General features: G+C 40.1%; 1 protein-coding gene across 1 annotated transcript in view; it reads right to left on the reverse strand.

Moving 5' to 3' along the window:
- The window catches only part of LOC126272885 (golgin subfamily A member 8Q-like), a 219,559-nt gene that overhangs the window by 99,270 nt on the left and 105,207 nt on the right, over positions 1-15,082 (reverse strand). Inside the window, exon 4 of the mRNA XM_049976133.1 lies at positions 7,578-7,705. Within this exon, the coding sequence (XP_049832090.1) occupies positions 7,578-7,705 (128 nt within the window). The remainder of the gene's footprint in view (positions 1-7,577; positions 7,706-15,082) is intronic.

Below are 15,082 nucleotides of genomic sequence, written 5' to 3' on the forward strand. Positions count from 1 at the left end.
TCTAGAGAATTACCGTATCATGCATAGGCTGTCATTAACACCAAAACACAAATTACTGCATTTGGAGTGGTACCGTTACCATGACTGCTGATGACTAGCATTGTCAGCACCAAGATATCAACGGCCAGTTACAGTAGTTGTTGGCCAGCTTGTCTCAGAAGAGGATGTAACAGCTTTACACCACAATTCCTAAACGAATTAGGGCATGCATCCACGCCAAATGGGATGCTATATATTAATAACAAGTGGGCTCATACCGCCAAGTTCATTGTAAATTTCTTTCAGTTTTGTAATCACTGGGAAAACATCACATGCCCTCTCAACCTGTGAAGTTTCTTCTCATTTTCTCTTCCCCTTTTGAGTGTTTCATTTGTTTTGTCTATATATGAATTCATCTCCCCTGTCACATCAGAAAAAAGCCTAACTTGCACATTCATACTTTATCTGGCTTCCAATGCTCATCAAACCAAGCTCCACCTATCTTCCTAATGGTCACTCTACTGTGAGTGGCTATAACATCCTCGCAGAAAGATCATCTACCTTGCTTGATCAGTATCTTCAATCCATTGTCAACAATCTCCTTTCCTACAACCCAGGCATGAATCACTTCCTCCACTGCTTTTCCACAGTTCCTGTCTCATTAATGCCAGACTTCTGTGGATGCTGTGTCCCTGAACAGCAGCATTCCTCGGGCTTATGGTTTTCCCAGTGTCTTTGTGACACTAAACAAAATGCCTTCTACATCTACATGGATACTCTGGAAATCACATTTAAGTGTCTGGCAGAGGGTTCATCGAAGCACGTGCATAATTCTCTATTATTCCAATCTCACATAGGGTGCGGAAAGAACAAACACCTATATCTTTCTGTACGAGCTCTGATTTCCCTTATTTTATCGTGGTGATTGTTTCTCCCTATGTAGGTCGGCATCAACAAACTATTTTCACATTTGGAATTTTGTGAGAAGATTCCGTCGCAATGAAAATCGCCTTTCTTTTAATGATGTCCAGCCCAAATCCTGTATAATTTCTGTGACACTCTCTCCCATATTTTGCGATAATACAAAACATGCTGCCCTTCTTTGAACTTTTTTGATGTACTCCGTCAGTCCTATCTGGTAAGGATCCCACACTGCACAGCAGTATTCTATAAGAGAATGGACAAGAGTAGTGAAGGCAGTCTCCTTAGTAGATCTATTACATTTTCTAAGTGTCCAGCCAATAAAACGCAGTCTTTGGTTAGACTTCCCCACAACATTTTCTATGTGTTCCTTCCAATTTAAGTTGTTCGTAATTGTAATTCCAAGATATTTAGTTGAATTTATGGCTTTTAGATTTTACTGATTTATTGTGTAACCGAAGTTTAACAGATACCTTTTAGCACTCATGTGGGTGACCACACACTTTTCGTTATTTAGAGTGAGCTGCCGATTTTCATCCATTTAGATATCTTTTCTAAGTCATTTTGTAGTTTATTCTGATCTTATGATGACTTAACTAGTTGATAAACAACAGCATCAGCTGCAAACAATTTAAGATGGCTGCTCACAATGTCTCCCAAATCATTTATATAGATAAGGAACAGCAAAGGGCCTATAACACTACCTTGGGGAATGCCGGATATCACTTGTTTTACTTGATGACTTTCCATCAGTTACTATGAACTATGACCTCTCTGATAGGAAACCACAAATCCAGTCAGATAACTGAGACGATATTTCATAAGCACGCAATTTCACTACAAGCTGTTTATGTGGTACAATGTCAAAAGCCTTCTAGAAATTCAGAAATATGGAATCGATCTTAAATCGGCTATCAATAGCACTCAACATTTCATGTGGATAAGGAGCTAGTTGTGTCTCACAAGAATGATGTTTTCTAAACCTATGATGACTGTGTGTCAATAGACTGTTTCTTTGAGGTAATTCATAATGTTTGAACACAATATATGTTCCAAAATTCTGCTGCATATTGATGTTAACGATATGGGTACGGATCTTTCATCAAGCAAACGGTTGTATACGATCATTAAGTATGAAGCTAGTACATCAGCATACACTGAAAAGAACTTAATTGGTATACAGTCTGGACCAGAAGACTTGCTTTTATTAAGTGATTTGAGTTGCTTCCTTACTCTGAGGATATTTACTTCTACGTTACTCATGCTGGCAGCTGTTCTTGATTCGAATTCTGAAATATTTACTTCGCCTTCTTTTGTGAAGGCATTTCAGAATGCTGTGTTTAGTAACTGCTTTGGCAGCACTGTCTTCAACAGTATCTCTATTGCTATTGCATAGAGAAGGCGTTGTTGGTCCCCCCCCCCCCCCCCCCCAGAGTGTTCTGATCCGTTTTGTGTACCAAGGAGGATCAGGTCCATTGTTTGTTAATTTATTTGGTATAAATCCCTCAATTGCTGCTGATACTATTTCTTTGAATTCAAGCCACATCTGGTTTACACTTATATTATTAATTTGGAAGGAGTGGAGATTGTCTCTCAGGAAGATGTCAAGTGAATTCATATCTGATTTTTTGAACAGGTATATTTTTCGTTTATTTTTGGAGGATTTGGGGGTTACAATATTCAATCTCACTGTGACAACCGTGTGTTCACAAAGCCCCATATCCATTTTGATGCTCGTTTTTAACTCAGGATTATTTGTTGCTAAAAGGTAAGTGTGTTTTCACAACTGTTTACTATTCGCATGTGCTCATGAACTAACCACTCAAACTAATTTTCAGTGAATGCATTTAGCACAATTTCGGATGATGTTTCATGTGTACCTCTGGAATTAAACATGTATTATTGCCAACACATTGAGGGTAAATTAAAGTCACCACCAACTATAATCAGCAACTGTATCATCTGAATTGGAAGATCAGTAAAAGTATGCAATTATTTTTTTACTCTGGTTGCCAACAATGATCTCTGCCCATACTAACTCACAGGAACTATCTACTTCAATTTCACGGCAAGATAAACTACTTCTAACATGCCACCACCAACTATGTTTATCCTACCCTTTCGGAACACCATTAGGTTCTTCACAAAAATTTCGGCTGAGCTTATATCTGGCTTTAGCCAGCTTTCAGTACCTATAAGAATTTGAGCATCAGTGCTTACTATTAGCGCTTGGAGCTCTGATACTTTCCCAACACAGCTACGACAATTTACAGCTGTTATACTGATGGTTCCTGTATCTACGTTATTCCTGTGTTCAGCTGCACCCTCTGTGACTGAAGCCCTTGTTGTGTTTTCACGAGACCCTCTAGCCTAAAAAGCACCCAGTCCATTCCACACAGCCACTGCCACCCATGTACAGTGGACAGCTGACCTATTCAGCAAAAGTAGTGACTCACCGACCCTTTTAACTACCTACATACGATCCACAATTAGTTCTACTTTGCAGTTATATTTACAAATATACTTCCAGAAATTCTCAAGTACTCATAACACACCATCATATGCCAAAGTTTTATGAAGCACCTAAAGGATACATCTTTATGATCTGGATCGACAGCAAGAACATCATCTATTCCTCCCTTCAAAATATTAACATATATCACCAAATCACCTTCACTTGCATCTTCTCAAAACAATAAGCTGTCTTCCTGGCTGTCCATCTCCACTTCTCTGATGGATCCATAAAATCCTCTCTTCATATCAAATAAACCACAGTGCAACCATTCTCATGGCTGTCATCTGCCCTGTGTCACAAAGTCCTGTTCCTACAGTCTCAGAAACAATAGACATTTATCTGCAATAAGTTAGAAACACGAGCTTTCCACAAAGTTGCTAGAGCCTTTGCAGACAGATAGTTCCCTTCCTTCTGGTCCAGAAATGTATTTCTTGATCTGACAGTAGCAAACTCATCAACGCTATGAACTAGCCACTGGTCAGTACTACCCTTACTACCCAATTATGAACCAAATTTTGCCAGGGCTTTGTCTCCTTTCATCTAGCTCTGAAAATAGGGCTGTATTAAACCCAAAATCCTACGCTCACCTCCATGATGGAGTTCTATTGTCACCTAACCAACATGATGTCCATCCTCAGTAGCTGACTGGTCAGAGCGACAGAATGTCAATCCTAATAGCCCGGGTTCGATTCCCGGCTGGATCAGAGATTTTCTCCGCTCAGGAACTGGGTGTTGTGTTGTCCTAACAATCATCCAGGATTGAATGATGAAACTGAAACACTGTACCAACACTTCCAGCAAAATGGTGACCCACAGATAGCTATGGAACTATTGTCCAGCTTGGACATGTCTCAGAGGCAGAAATGGGCAGAAACAGTCAAAAATATGGACTTTACCCACTCTAGCAGGAAAGCATGGAGTCTTCTGAGAAAACTGGGAGGAAGTGCACCATCATGCAGAAAAAATTCTGAAGTAACTCCAGAACAAATTGCTTTCCACATCATTACTACCTCAAGAGTGCCTGCTGACAAGAAACACACAAGACATATCAGACGACAGCTTCATGACCTGAAAAAGATGGCATCTCCCTCATCTGAGTATAACCATCCCTTCACAGTTTCATACATTGACTCTGGACTGAAGGACCTCAAATCTCTTAAGGTGCCTGGATTCGATGGTATCCATCCAGAATTCCTGATCCATATTGGAGGAAAAGCTAAGAAATGGCTGGCAGAATTCTTCACTGACATCCTGCTGACTGATTAACTTCTATTGGAGTTTAAAAAGGCGAAGATAATATCTGTTCTGGAACCTGGCAAACCCAGCGACATGGTAGAAAGCTACAAGTTTTTTGAAAGGCTAGTATATAACACAATAAGTAGCACTGTCCTAGAGAACGTTCCAGTTGATCAGGCAGGCTTCAGACCATGGCATATCTGCTGTGACCAAGTATTGTCTCTCACATCCTTCATAGAGTCAGGATACCAAATGCAGCAGAAAACATCTGTGGCATTTGTTGATCTAACTGCCGTCTTCGACACTGTGTGGAGGGAAGGCCTTATCTACAAATTTCTCCAAATCATACCCTGCAGAACAATGGCTCAACTGATTAACAGCATGTTAAGTGATCAAAAGTTCCAGATAATCACCAGAAGCAACATAAGTAAGGAGAGGAAGCTGAACAACAGATTGCCTCAAGGATCATTTCTCTCACCATTATTGTTCAACCTATATCTATCTGATCTACCTAACACTTCATCCAAAAAATACTGCTATGCCGATGACCTGGCTCTAGCCATATGACACCAGGAAATGAAGACAACAGAAGAGATTCTAACCAATGACCTGTCTCCATTTGATGATTACTTCAAAATCTGGAGACTCCAACCCAGTCTGAATAAAACAGAAGTGTGTTGCTTCCATTTAAAAAATTGGTTGGTGAACATAAAATTGGAAGTAAGTTTAAGAGACAGAATTCTTCATCATAACTGGAACTCAAAATATCTTGGTGTCATCCTGAACCATACACTTTGCTTCAAACAACACCTCCTTAACTTAGTTCAAAAGTTGAGGACTCGAAACAACATCCTCCATAAGCTATGCGGAACTGGCTGGGGATCTTCAGCAACCTCCCTGTGATCTTCAGCTCTGGGCTTCGTGTACTCAAGTGCTGAGTATTGTGCACCTGTTTGGATGAACAGTGATCATACAAGGCTTGTTGACACCCAGCAGAATATGACAATGTGCACATCTACTCCAGTTTATTGGCTTCCACTGTTAACTGGTATAATGCCTCCTGATCTACGCAGATGTACTGCCATTATGAGAGAATTCCACAAGATCTCCAAGAATTCTAACCTAGCCATGCATAGTGACCTGCAACTTTTAAATTGTAAGAGACTGAAATCATGTCATCCAACTCTGTGTGATGCAGCTGACATGGTTACTAAGGATTTCAAACGTCTTGAAGAATGGAAAGGTCGGTGGGAAGCAATGACAGATGTGCTCTGCATAACATCTTCTCAAGTGCTAAACTTCCAAGAGGATTCGACCTACCATGCAAAATCTGGACTACTCTCAACAGAATCCATACCGGCCATGGCCGATGCATGGATGCTCTCTCTCTAAGTGGAAGAAGTTGCCTAATCCAGGCTGTGACTGAGGGGCTCAATACCAGACTGTTCACCACATTGTCAGTGAATGCAGGATTCAAGCCTATCATGGTGCTGAAGAGGACTTCCTGCTAGCAAATCCAGATGCAGTACGCTGGATTTAATGATTGGATATTCAGTTGCAAAGACGAATTTAAATTTCTTATGTGTCAATATGTACATATGTATATGTAATTTAATTTTATGATAAGTCTGTATTAGCCATACGCTAAAAAATAAATAGTAAAATCATCATCTCATCCCCATCGATGCACAAGTTGCCGAAGTGGCAATGCACAAGTTGCCAAAGTGGCATCAAATCGAAAGACTTGCACCCAGCGAATGGTCTGCCGACGGGAGGCCCTAGTCATATGACATTTATTTACCAACATGATATCTATTGCCACTACTGTTTCTAGTCTGGAGCTCATAGGCCATTCTCCTGTGAATGACCCAGATATAATTCCTGTTCCATGCAACCACCCACTACTCCTATAGCAATTCAGTCACAGGCTTTTCCTATCCCATCAAGGTTATTACCATGTGCAAAAACTGTAACTTCATATGCCGACAGGGCAGCATTCTATGTGAGTATAACAACTTATCAGCTGTCTACCTGCATGAATAGCCACTGGCAAGTGTTGGCTAACAATAAACTTGCCCATACAGAGGCTAAACATGTTGCACATCACAATACAGATGTTTTCGCCAGTGACTTCAGTTACCATGGCATTTGGATCCACCACTACAGCACCAGCTCCTTCCAACCACATAGGTGGGAACCACCTCTTCAGCATATCCTCTGCTCTTGTAATCACCTTTGTTTCAACTTCTGCTTAGTCCTCATCCTCAGATACTCCTAAAACAGTCAACCATGGGGGCGTACATTTTGATATCTGTGTCTGTGAGAGAGTGTGTAATTAGGCTAGGCAAAAAAGGTAGTTCTCTTGAAAGCTGTTTCTTAACATAGTTTAAGGTGGTCCCTAAGATTTCCTATCCAAAAGTCTGGTGTCCATCAAATAGGTTTAAATGTCCTACATCATATCAAGATGCTGAAATTACAGACTATGCAAATGAATGAACTAAATTAAATTGTGGACTAAAGTACTTCTTTCTGCAGAACATTTACTCATTTTTTAATCCGCACAACTTCACACTACAAGCTTCAAATCATGTAGGATTTTAAGAGTGCAAAGTATACTAGTGTTAGATATGGACTACCATATTTTTACTTTCCTTCAAAACTGAATACAACTCTAATTACTCTTTGGAGATTAGTCTATGTGTACACATATTTTTAAGTCACTGTTTAGCAAGAATTTGATGAATTTAACTGAACCTTATTTTGTGATCAACTTGTAAAATTAGTGATTCCTTAGACTCCTAAATGTTATCAACAATATTTTCAGGTGAAATGTTCAGTATGAATTATCATTAGAGTAAATGAAGTTTTTTTATGAAAAACAAAAAAATCAATTACTATTAAAATCAGATACAAAACAATACTTTACCTTCTTAATTCTCGTACTGAGTCAGCTAGCTTATTCTGACGAGTAACACAATTTTCTTGATACGCCAGCTGACACTTCAGTTGTCGATCTTGTTCATCTATAGCATGTTGGAGCTTCACATTCTCTAACTGAGAAAACATTCAACTGAACATAGTGAAAGGCCTAAAAGTATGTTCTGATACAAATGTTGTACAGTAATTATAATGATGCAAACTAAAACTGGAATGAGGGAGAAGTTTATTAAACAGAGTACAGATAAATATATAAGCTTTTCCCTTCTTTTAATCTTTCCTTGTAGCCTGTTGCTTGTATTAACTGCATATGGATAAATGTCTCAACATATGATGACTATACTAAGAGCTGGGAAGAAAACCTTCAGTTACATCTAAGGTAGGAAAAAGGGAATCACCCAGGGAAAAATCCTAAAGTCTTGTCCACATATTCACACTGTCTAACTATTGGTACCCATACTGTGATCATCTTGACAGACCACATTGTGGGGAATAAATAAGAACGGGCAGCCCACAAACTGACATGGTAGACAGAAATGTGAGACTACTTCCGCAGTCCTCTAGACTAAATACATTACTAGTAACACAAATACTAACTACTAAATGACAATACTGACTTAATGGGATTGCTCGAACATTGTCAATAAGACAAGGGTGATGATGTTGATCCAAAGCTGGTTTAGAAGAACTCAGGACTGGGATGAGACTGCTAAGGGCATAGCTCTGTTGAGGTTTAGTACTATGCAAAATCTTGCCAAATGATTCATACCTTGACATACCTGTTTATCTTGGTTAGTCTTGTTGAAGGCCCTATTGCCATGTATGAGTTCTTGGAATGTCTGCATTCCAAGTTGAATGAAAGAATATGAAGAGTTGTGGACTGAAGAATTTATCCTATCATTTCAGACCGTGGAACATGTCCAGTTACTTCTGCATCAGCACATTGGTACAGTAACTTGGACAACATAAACCACTAAATGTATAATAGAAACCCAGTTTTTTTCTTTTATAATAAACTGCAAATGTTTGGGTTCCAAACATGGATTAGTGGACATAAAATAAAATCAAATAGGCTGTAGTTGGGATAACAGAAGTGCAGTGAATAATCAAAGCCCAAATAGAACTGAAATCAGGTGTAGGTAGTACATTTGAAACAATACTGAAAATATTCCAAGAATCTTAAATAGAACAGCAAGGCTGATTTCATTATAATAATTATGACAACAGTAATACCAGTTTAATAATAATAATAATAAACATAAGTATATTCGATGGTAACTGTTAATGAGTCATTGATGAAGACGTAGAAGACATCTACAACATGTCTGGAAGATTCTGAATGATGGCAAATCCAACTAAAAGATGATAACTGAGGAGGTTAACACAGGTAGAATGTAAACTAAATGGTGATGCTTCTTGGCAAGTATCAGAAATAATATCAGGAATGACATGGAACATTTCACAGCAGAAATTCCCAAGAGAAACAAATTTGTCCATAACACAATCGTATCATGGATAAAAACATCTAAAATAAAATGGATCACATTTCATCAAATAACAGAGAAATTGTACAGGAAGTGACACTTCTTATGTTTCTTACTATCGTATGTGATCATGCATGTGTATGATGCAGAGAGAAAATAGATACAAAGCTATAATGAAACAGATTCATCAGGCAAGAAGGTAGAACTGCAGACTACAATAATCTGCTTAAAATGCAGAGATATACCAGATTAATGTATGCAGCACAGTCATATTCTTAGATAATGATGATTATTTAGATATATGCAAAAATGGTATTTATTTAACTATGCTACTGGTACAGACAGGAAAATATGTTGCTGGTAGAATAAAAAGGCCAAAGAAAACAGTCTCAAATAAGACACGACAACTACTACAGGCAAAGTTAGACTTTCTAATAAGCACAGCATAATATATAAACAATATTATTTGTAAATGTCTCCCAGCAAAAGTACGACAAGAATTAGATAAGAGAAATAACTGAAAACAATAAGTGTGTGAAGAAAGCAAAACAGAAAGTTAAACAATGGAAAGTCCATTAAGAATAAATTTTGCAAATTGTGCTTTGGCTACATAGCAGCTGTAGAATATTTCAGAACAAATAAAAATTTGTTCTGGTCAGGCACTTGAACTGTGGCAATCTGATAATATCTCCAGGAGTGGCCCAAATCTCCATTTGTCCTGGTGTTGACTCTCGCTTATGCTCGCACTACATTACCATGATGAGACACTTTTTTCTCTCGTCATTGCCTTGCTATGGTTTGAAACACTGTGGTGCAGTGTCTAAGACACTGCACAGTTGATCAGCAGCCGCATTCAGTTATGAATGAGCTTCCCAACTTGTGGTTACGGGTCCACATCAGCTGTCCAATACTTCAGAACAAATGAAAATTTGTGCCAGACTGGTCCTCAAACCCAGATTTCCTGCTTTTCCAAGCAGTTGCCTTAACCATATTGGGTATCTGAGCATGCCTCCTGGATTGGCCCAAATCTCCAACTGTCCTGGTGTCTATTCTCCCTTGTACTGGCATTATATTATTGTAGGGTTGGCCCAGGCCATCTAGATCCTCCTCTACACCAACAGTTTTTGTGAACTGGACACATGGGAGTTATCTTTGCAACACAGTCTCTGCTCCCAAATTATCCCAGACTCAACCTACGGTAACCTACTGTCCCCACACCCTCCATCCAATACTTTCCAGCTCCTCTGTCCTATTATGCCTTACCGATTCACATCCCCTCACCCTCACTGTTTGCTACTCTCTGCTAATGTACCTGCCAGTCTTTTCCCTCCCTCTGCTCCTCTCCATATCCGCCTCTCGCCCTCCCCTCCTTCCCCAACAGCATCTGAACCCTGCACTTGGCAGCCAGGTCTGCTGCCATCTAATCCCTGCATGCTCTGCCAGACAGTGCTGTCTTCTTTTTCCCCATCCATATCTTGCTATCCCTACCCCTTCCCTTTTTCCTTTCTGAAGAAGACTTTGGCTGAAAGCTCAATGTGTATCAATCTTTTCATTGTGCCAGTCTGCAACACACTGTGTCACCTTTACAGTGAGTCGCAATCTATCCTTTTCGTAATCTTTTTAAAATAGAAAGGTATGTTTATATACATGAACCATGGACCTTGTCGTTGGTGGGGAGGCTTCTGTGCCTCAGCGATACAGATAGCCGTACCGTAGGTACAACCACAGCGGAGGGGTATCTGTTGAGAGACCAGACAAACGTGTGGTTCCTGAAGAGGGGCAGCAGCCTTTTCAGTAGTTGCAAGGGCAACAGTCTGGATGATTGACTGATCTGGCCTTGTAACAATAACCAAAATGGCCTTGTTGTGCTGGTACTGCGAACGGCTGAAAGCAAGGGGAAACTACGGCTGTAATTTTTACCGAGGGCATGCAGCTTTACTGTATGATTAAATGATGATGGCGTCCTCTTGAGAAAAATATTCCGGAGGTAAAATAGTCCCCCATTCGGATTTCCGGGCGGGGACTACTCAAGAGGATGCCGTTATCAGGAGAAAGAAAACTGGCATTCTACGGATCGGAGCGTGGATTCTCAAATCCTTTAATCGGGCAGGTAGGTTAGAAAATTTAAAAAGGGAAATGGATATGTTAAAGTTAGATATAGTGGGAATTAGTGAAGTTCGTTGGCAGGAGGAACAAGACTTCTGGTCAGGTGACTACAGGGTTATAAACACAAAATCAAATAGGGGTAATGCAGGAGTAGGTTTAATAATGAATACGAAAATAGGAATGCAGGTAAGCTACTACAAACAGCATAGTGAACGCATTATTGTGGCCAAGATACACATCAAGCCCATGCCTACAGCAGTAGTACAAGTTTACATGCCAACTAGCTTTGCAGATGATGAAGAAATTGAAGAAATGTATGATGAAATAAAAGAAATTATTCAGATAGTGAAGGGAGATGAAAATTTAATAGTCATGGGTGACTGCAATTCGAGTGTAGGAAAAGGGAGAGAAGGAAACGTAGTAGGTGAATATGGATTGGGGCTAAGAAATGAAAGAGGAAGCCGCCTGGTAGAAATTTGCACAGAGCACAACTTAATCATAGCTAACACTTGGTTTCAGAATCATGAAAGGAGGTTGTATACATGGAAGAACCCTGGAGATACTAAAAGGTATCAGATAGATTATATAATGGTAAGACAGAGATTTAGGAACCAGGTTTTAAATTGTAAGACATTTCCAGGGGCAGATGTGGACTCTGACCACAATCTATTGGTTATGAACTGTAGATTAAAACTGAAGAAATTGCAAAAAGGTGGGAGTTTAAGGAGATGGGATCTGGATAAACTGACTAAACCAGAGGTTGTACAGAGTTTCAGGGACAGCATAAGGGAACAATTGACAGGAATGGGGGAAAGAAATATAGTAGAAGATGAATGAGTAGCTCTCAGGGATGAAGTAGTGAAGGCAGCAGAGGATCAAGTAGGTTAAAAGACGAGGGCTAGTAGAAATCCTTGGGTAACAGAAGAAATGTTGAATTTATTTGATGAAAGGAGAAAATATAAAAATGCAGTAAATGAAGCAGGCAAAAAGGAACAGAAATGTCTCAAAAGTGAGATTGACAGGAAGTGCAAAATGGCTAAGCAGGGATGTCTAGAGGACAAATGTAAGGATGTAGAGGCTTATCTCACTAGGGGTAAGATAGATACTGCCTACAGGAAAATTAAAGACACCTTTGGAGAAAAGAGAACGACTTGTACGAATATCAAGAGCTCAGATGGAAACCCAGTTCTAAGCAAAGAAGGGAAAGCAGATAGGTGGAAGGAGTATATAGAGGGTCTATACAAGGGCGATGTACTTGAGGACAATGTTATGGAAATGGAAGAGGATGTACATGAATTGGGAGATACGATACTGCATGAAGAGTATGACAGAGCACTGAAAGACCTGAGTTGAAATAAGGCCCCCGAAGTAGACAACATTCCATTGGAACTACTGACGGCCTTGGGAGAGCCAGTCCTGACAAAACTGTACCATCTGGTGAGCAAGATGTATGAAACAGGTGAAATACCCTCAGACTTCAAGAAGAATATAATAATTCCAATCCCAAACAAAGCAGGTGTTGACAGATGTGAAAATTACCGAACTATCAGTTTAATAAGTCACAGCTGCCAAATACTAACACGAATTCTTTACAGACGAATGGAAAAACTAGTAGAAGCCGACATTGGCGAAGATCAGTTTCAATTCCGTAGGAATACTGGAACACGTGAAGCAATACTGACCTTACGACTTGTCTTAGAAGAAAGATTAAGGAAAGGCAAACCTACATTTCTAGCATTTGTAGACTTAGAGAAAGCTTTTGATAATGTTGACTGGAATACTCTCTTTCAAATTCTAAAGGAGGCAGGGGTAAAATATAGGGAGCGAAAGGCTATTTACAATTTGTACAGAAAGCAGATGACAGTTATAAGAGTCGAGGGACATGAAAGGGAAGCAGTGGTTGGGAAGGGAGTAAGACAGGGTTGCAGCCTCTCCCCGATGTTATTCAATCTGTATAGTGAGTAAGCAGTGAAGGAAACAAAAGAAAATTCGGAGTAGGTATTAAAATCCATGGAGAAGAAATAAAAACTTTGAGGTTCGCCGATGACATTGTAATTCTGTCAGAGACAGCAAAGGACTTGGAAGAGCAGTTGAACGGAATGGACAGTGTCTTGAAAGGAGGATATAAGATGAACATCAACAAAAGCAAAACGAGAATAATGGAATGTAGTCGAATTAAGTCGGGTGATGCTGAGGGATTTAGATTAGGAAATGAGACACTTAAAGTAGTAAAGGAGTTTTGCTATTTGGGGAGCAAAATAACTGATGATGGTCGAAGTAGAAAGGATATAAAATGTAGACTGGCAATGGCAAGGAAAGCGTTTCTGAAGAAGATAAATTTGTTAACATCGAGTATAGATTTAAGTGTCAGGAGGTCATTTCTGAAAGTATTTGTATGGAGTGTAGCCATGTATGGAAGTGAAACATGGACGATAAATAGTTTGGACAAGAAGAGAATAGTAGCTTTCGAAATGTGGTGCTACAGAAGAATGCTGAAGATTAGATGGGTAGATCACATAAATAATGAGGAAGTATTGAATAGGATTAGGGAGAAGAGAAGCTTGTGGCACAACTTGACCAGAAGAAGGGATCGGTTGGTAGGACATGTTCTGAGGCATCAAGGGATCACCAATTTAGTATTGGAGGGCAGCGTGGAGGGTAAAAATCGTAGAGGGAGACCAAGAGATGAATACACTAAGCAGATTCAGAAGGATGTAGGTTGCAGTAGGTACTGGGAGATGAAGAAACTTGCACAGGATAGAGTACCATGGAGAGCTGCATCAAACCAGTCTCAGGACTGAAGACAACAACAACAACATGTTTATATGGCAATGGAACGGAAAACTGTGGTGGTATGTAAACAATTTAAGGAGTAAAACTAACAACTCAATGAATAGTAGATGTGCATGCACACACATGCGTGCACCCACGTGTATGGCTATATTGTGCTTGCTGAGTACACTATGCCTGCACTGCAACTCATCTGGGGTGAGAGGTTGTGTCATGTGGAGTGGGTGAGCATGGAAATGAGGTGGGGAGCAGGAGGGAGGGTTGGGGAAGGGTGGTTGAAGGCTGAGATGGAATGGCAGCATGAGCATGGGATAGGAATGTAACAAGGGTACCAACTAGGTGAGCTTGTTCTGACTGCAAGGATTATGAAGTTAGGGCTCTGGGGCATGCATGAATTGATATCAGGAGGATTACAGGATTGAGGATGTATTACAAGTTTAGTATCCAGTGGTTATTTTGATTCCCCACCCACCCTGAGTATCAATAGAGATAACACCTTAGAGAATCCACACGAGGCACCAATGTGCACTTTTGCTGTGTTTCCATTTGTTTCTGTCAGATCCAGGAACTAGATGAGTTACATTACCTCAGGTGACTGTACTGCATGCTAGCTAGCACAGGAGAGTCAAAGTCAATTCTGCAGTGCAGTTTTAATAACTTGGAGATGTTGCTTTATAGACAGGCACAATAAAAAGACTGATAAACAAGTAAGTTTTAGGCCATAAGTGCTTCTTCTGAAGTAGACTACACAAACACGCATGCGTGCACACACACACACACACACACACACACACACACACACACACACACACACACACACAATTCATACAAACACAACTCACACATACAAGACCACTGTCACTGGCACGAACAACTGCACATGATGTGAGAAACAATATGGGTGGCAGAGATAAGGTGAAGGCTGGGGCAGAGAGGGAGTAGCAGCATAAGAATGGAGGACGGTAAATTGCTTTGTACAAGCATACAGATATGAGGTGGTGAGAGGGTAGCAAAGCTAGGTGCAGTTGGGAGATTAGATGGAGGGTGCAGGGAAAGGGGGGAGAAGTGGAGAAGGAGAGAAGTAAAGAGACTGTGGGTGTGTTAGTGGAACAGA

This window comes from Schistocerca gregaria, chromosome 5, assembly GCF_023897955.1.
Source record: "Schistocerca gregaria isolate iqSchGreg1 chromosome 5, iqSchGreg1.2, whole genome shotgun sequence".
NCBI classification, from domain to species: Eukaryota; Metazoa; Arthropoda; class Insecta; order Orthoptera; family Acrididae; genus Schistocerca; species Schistocerca gregaria.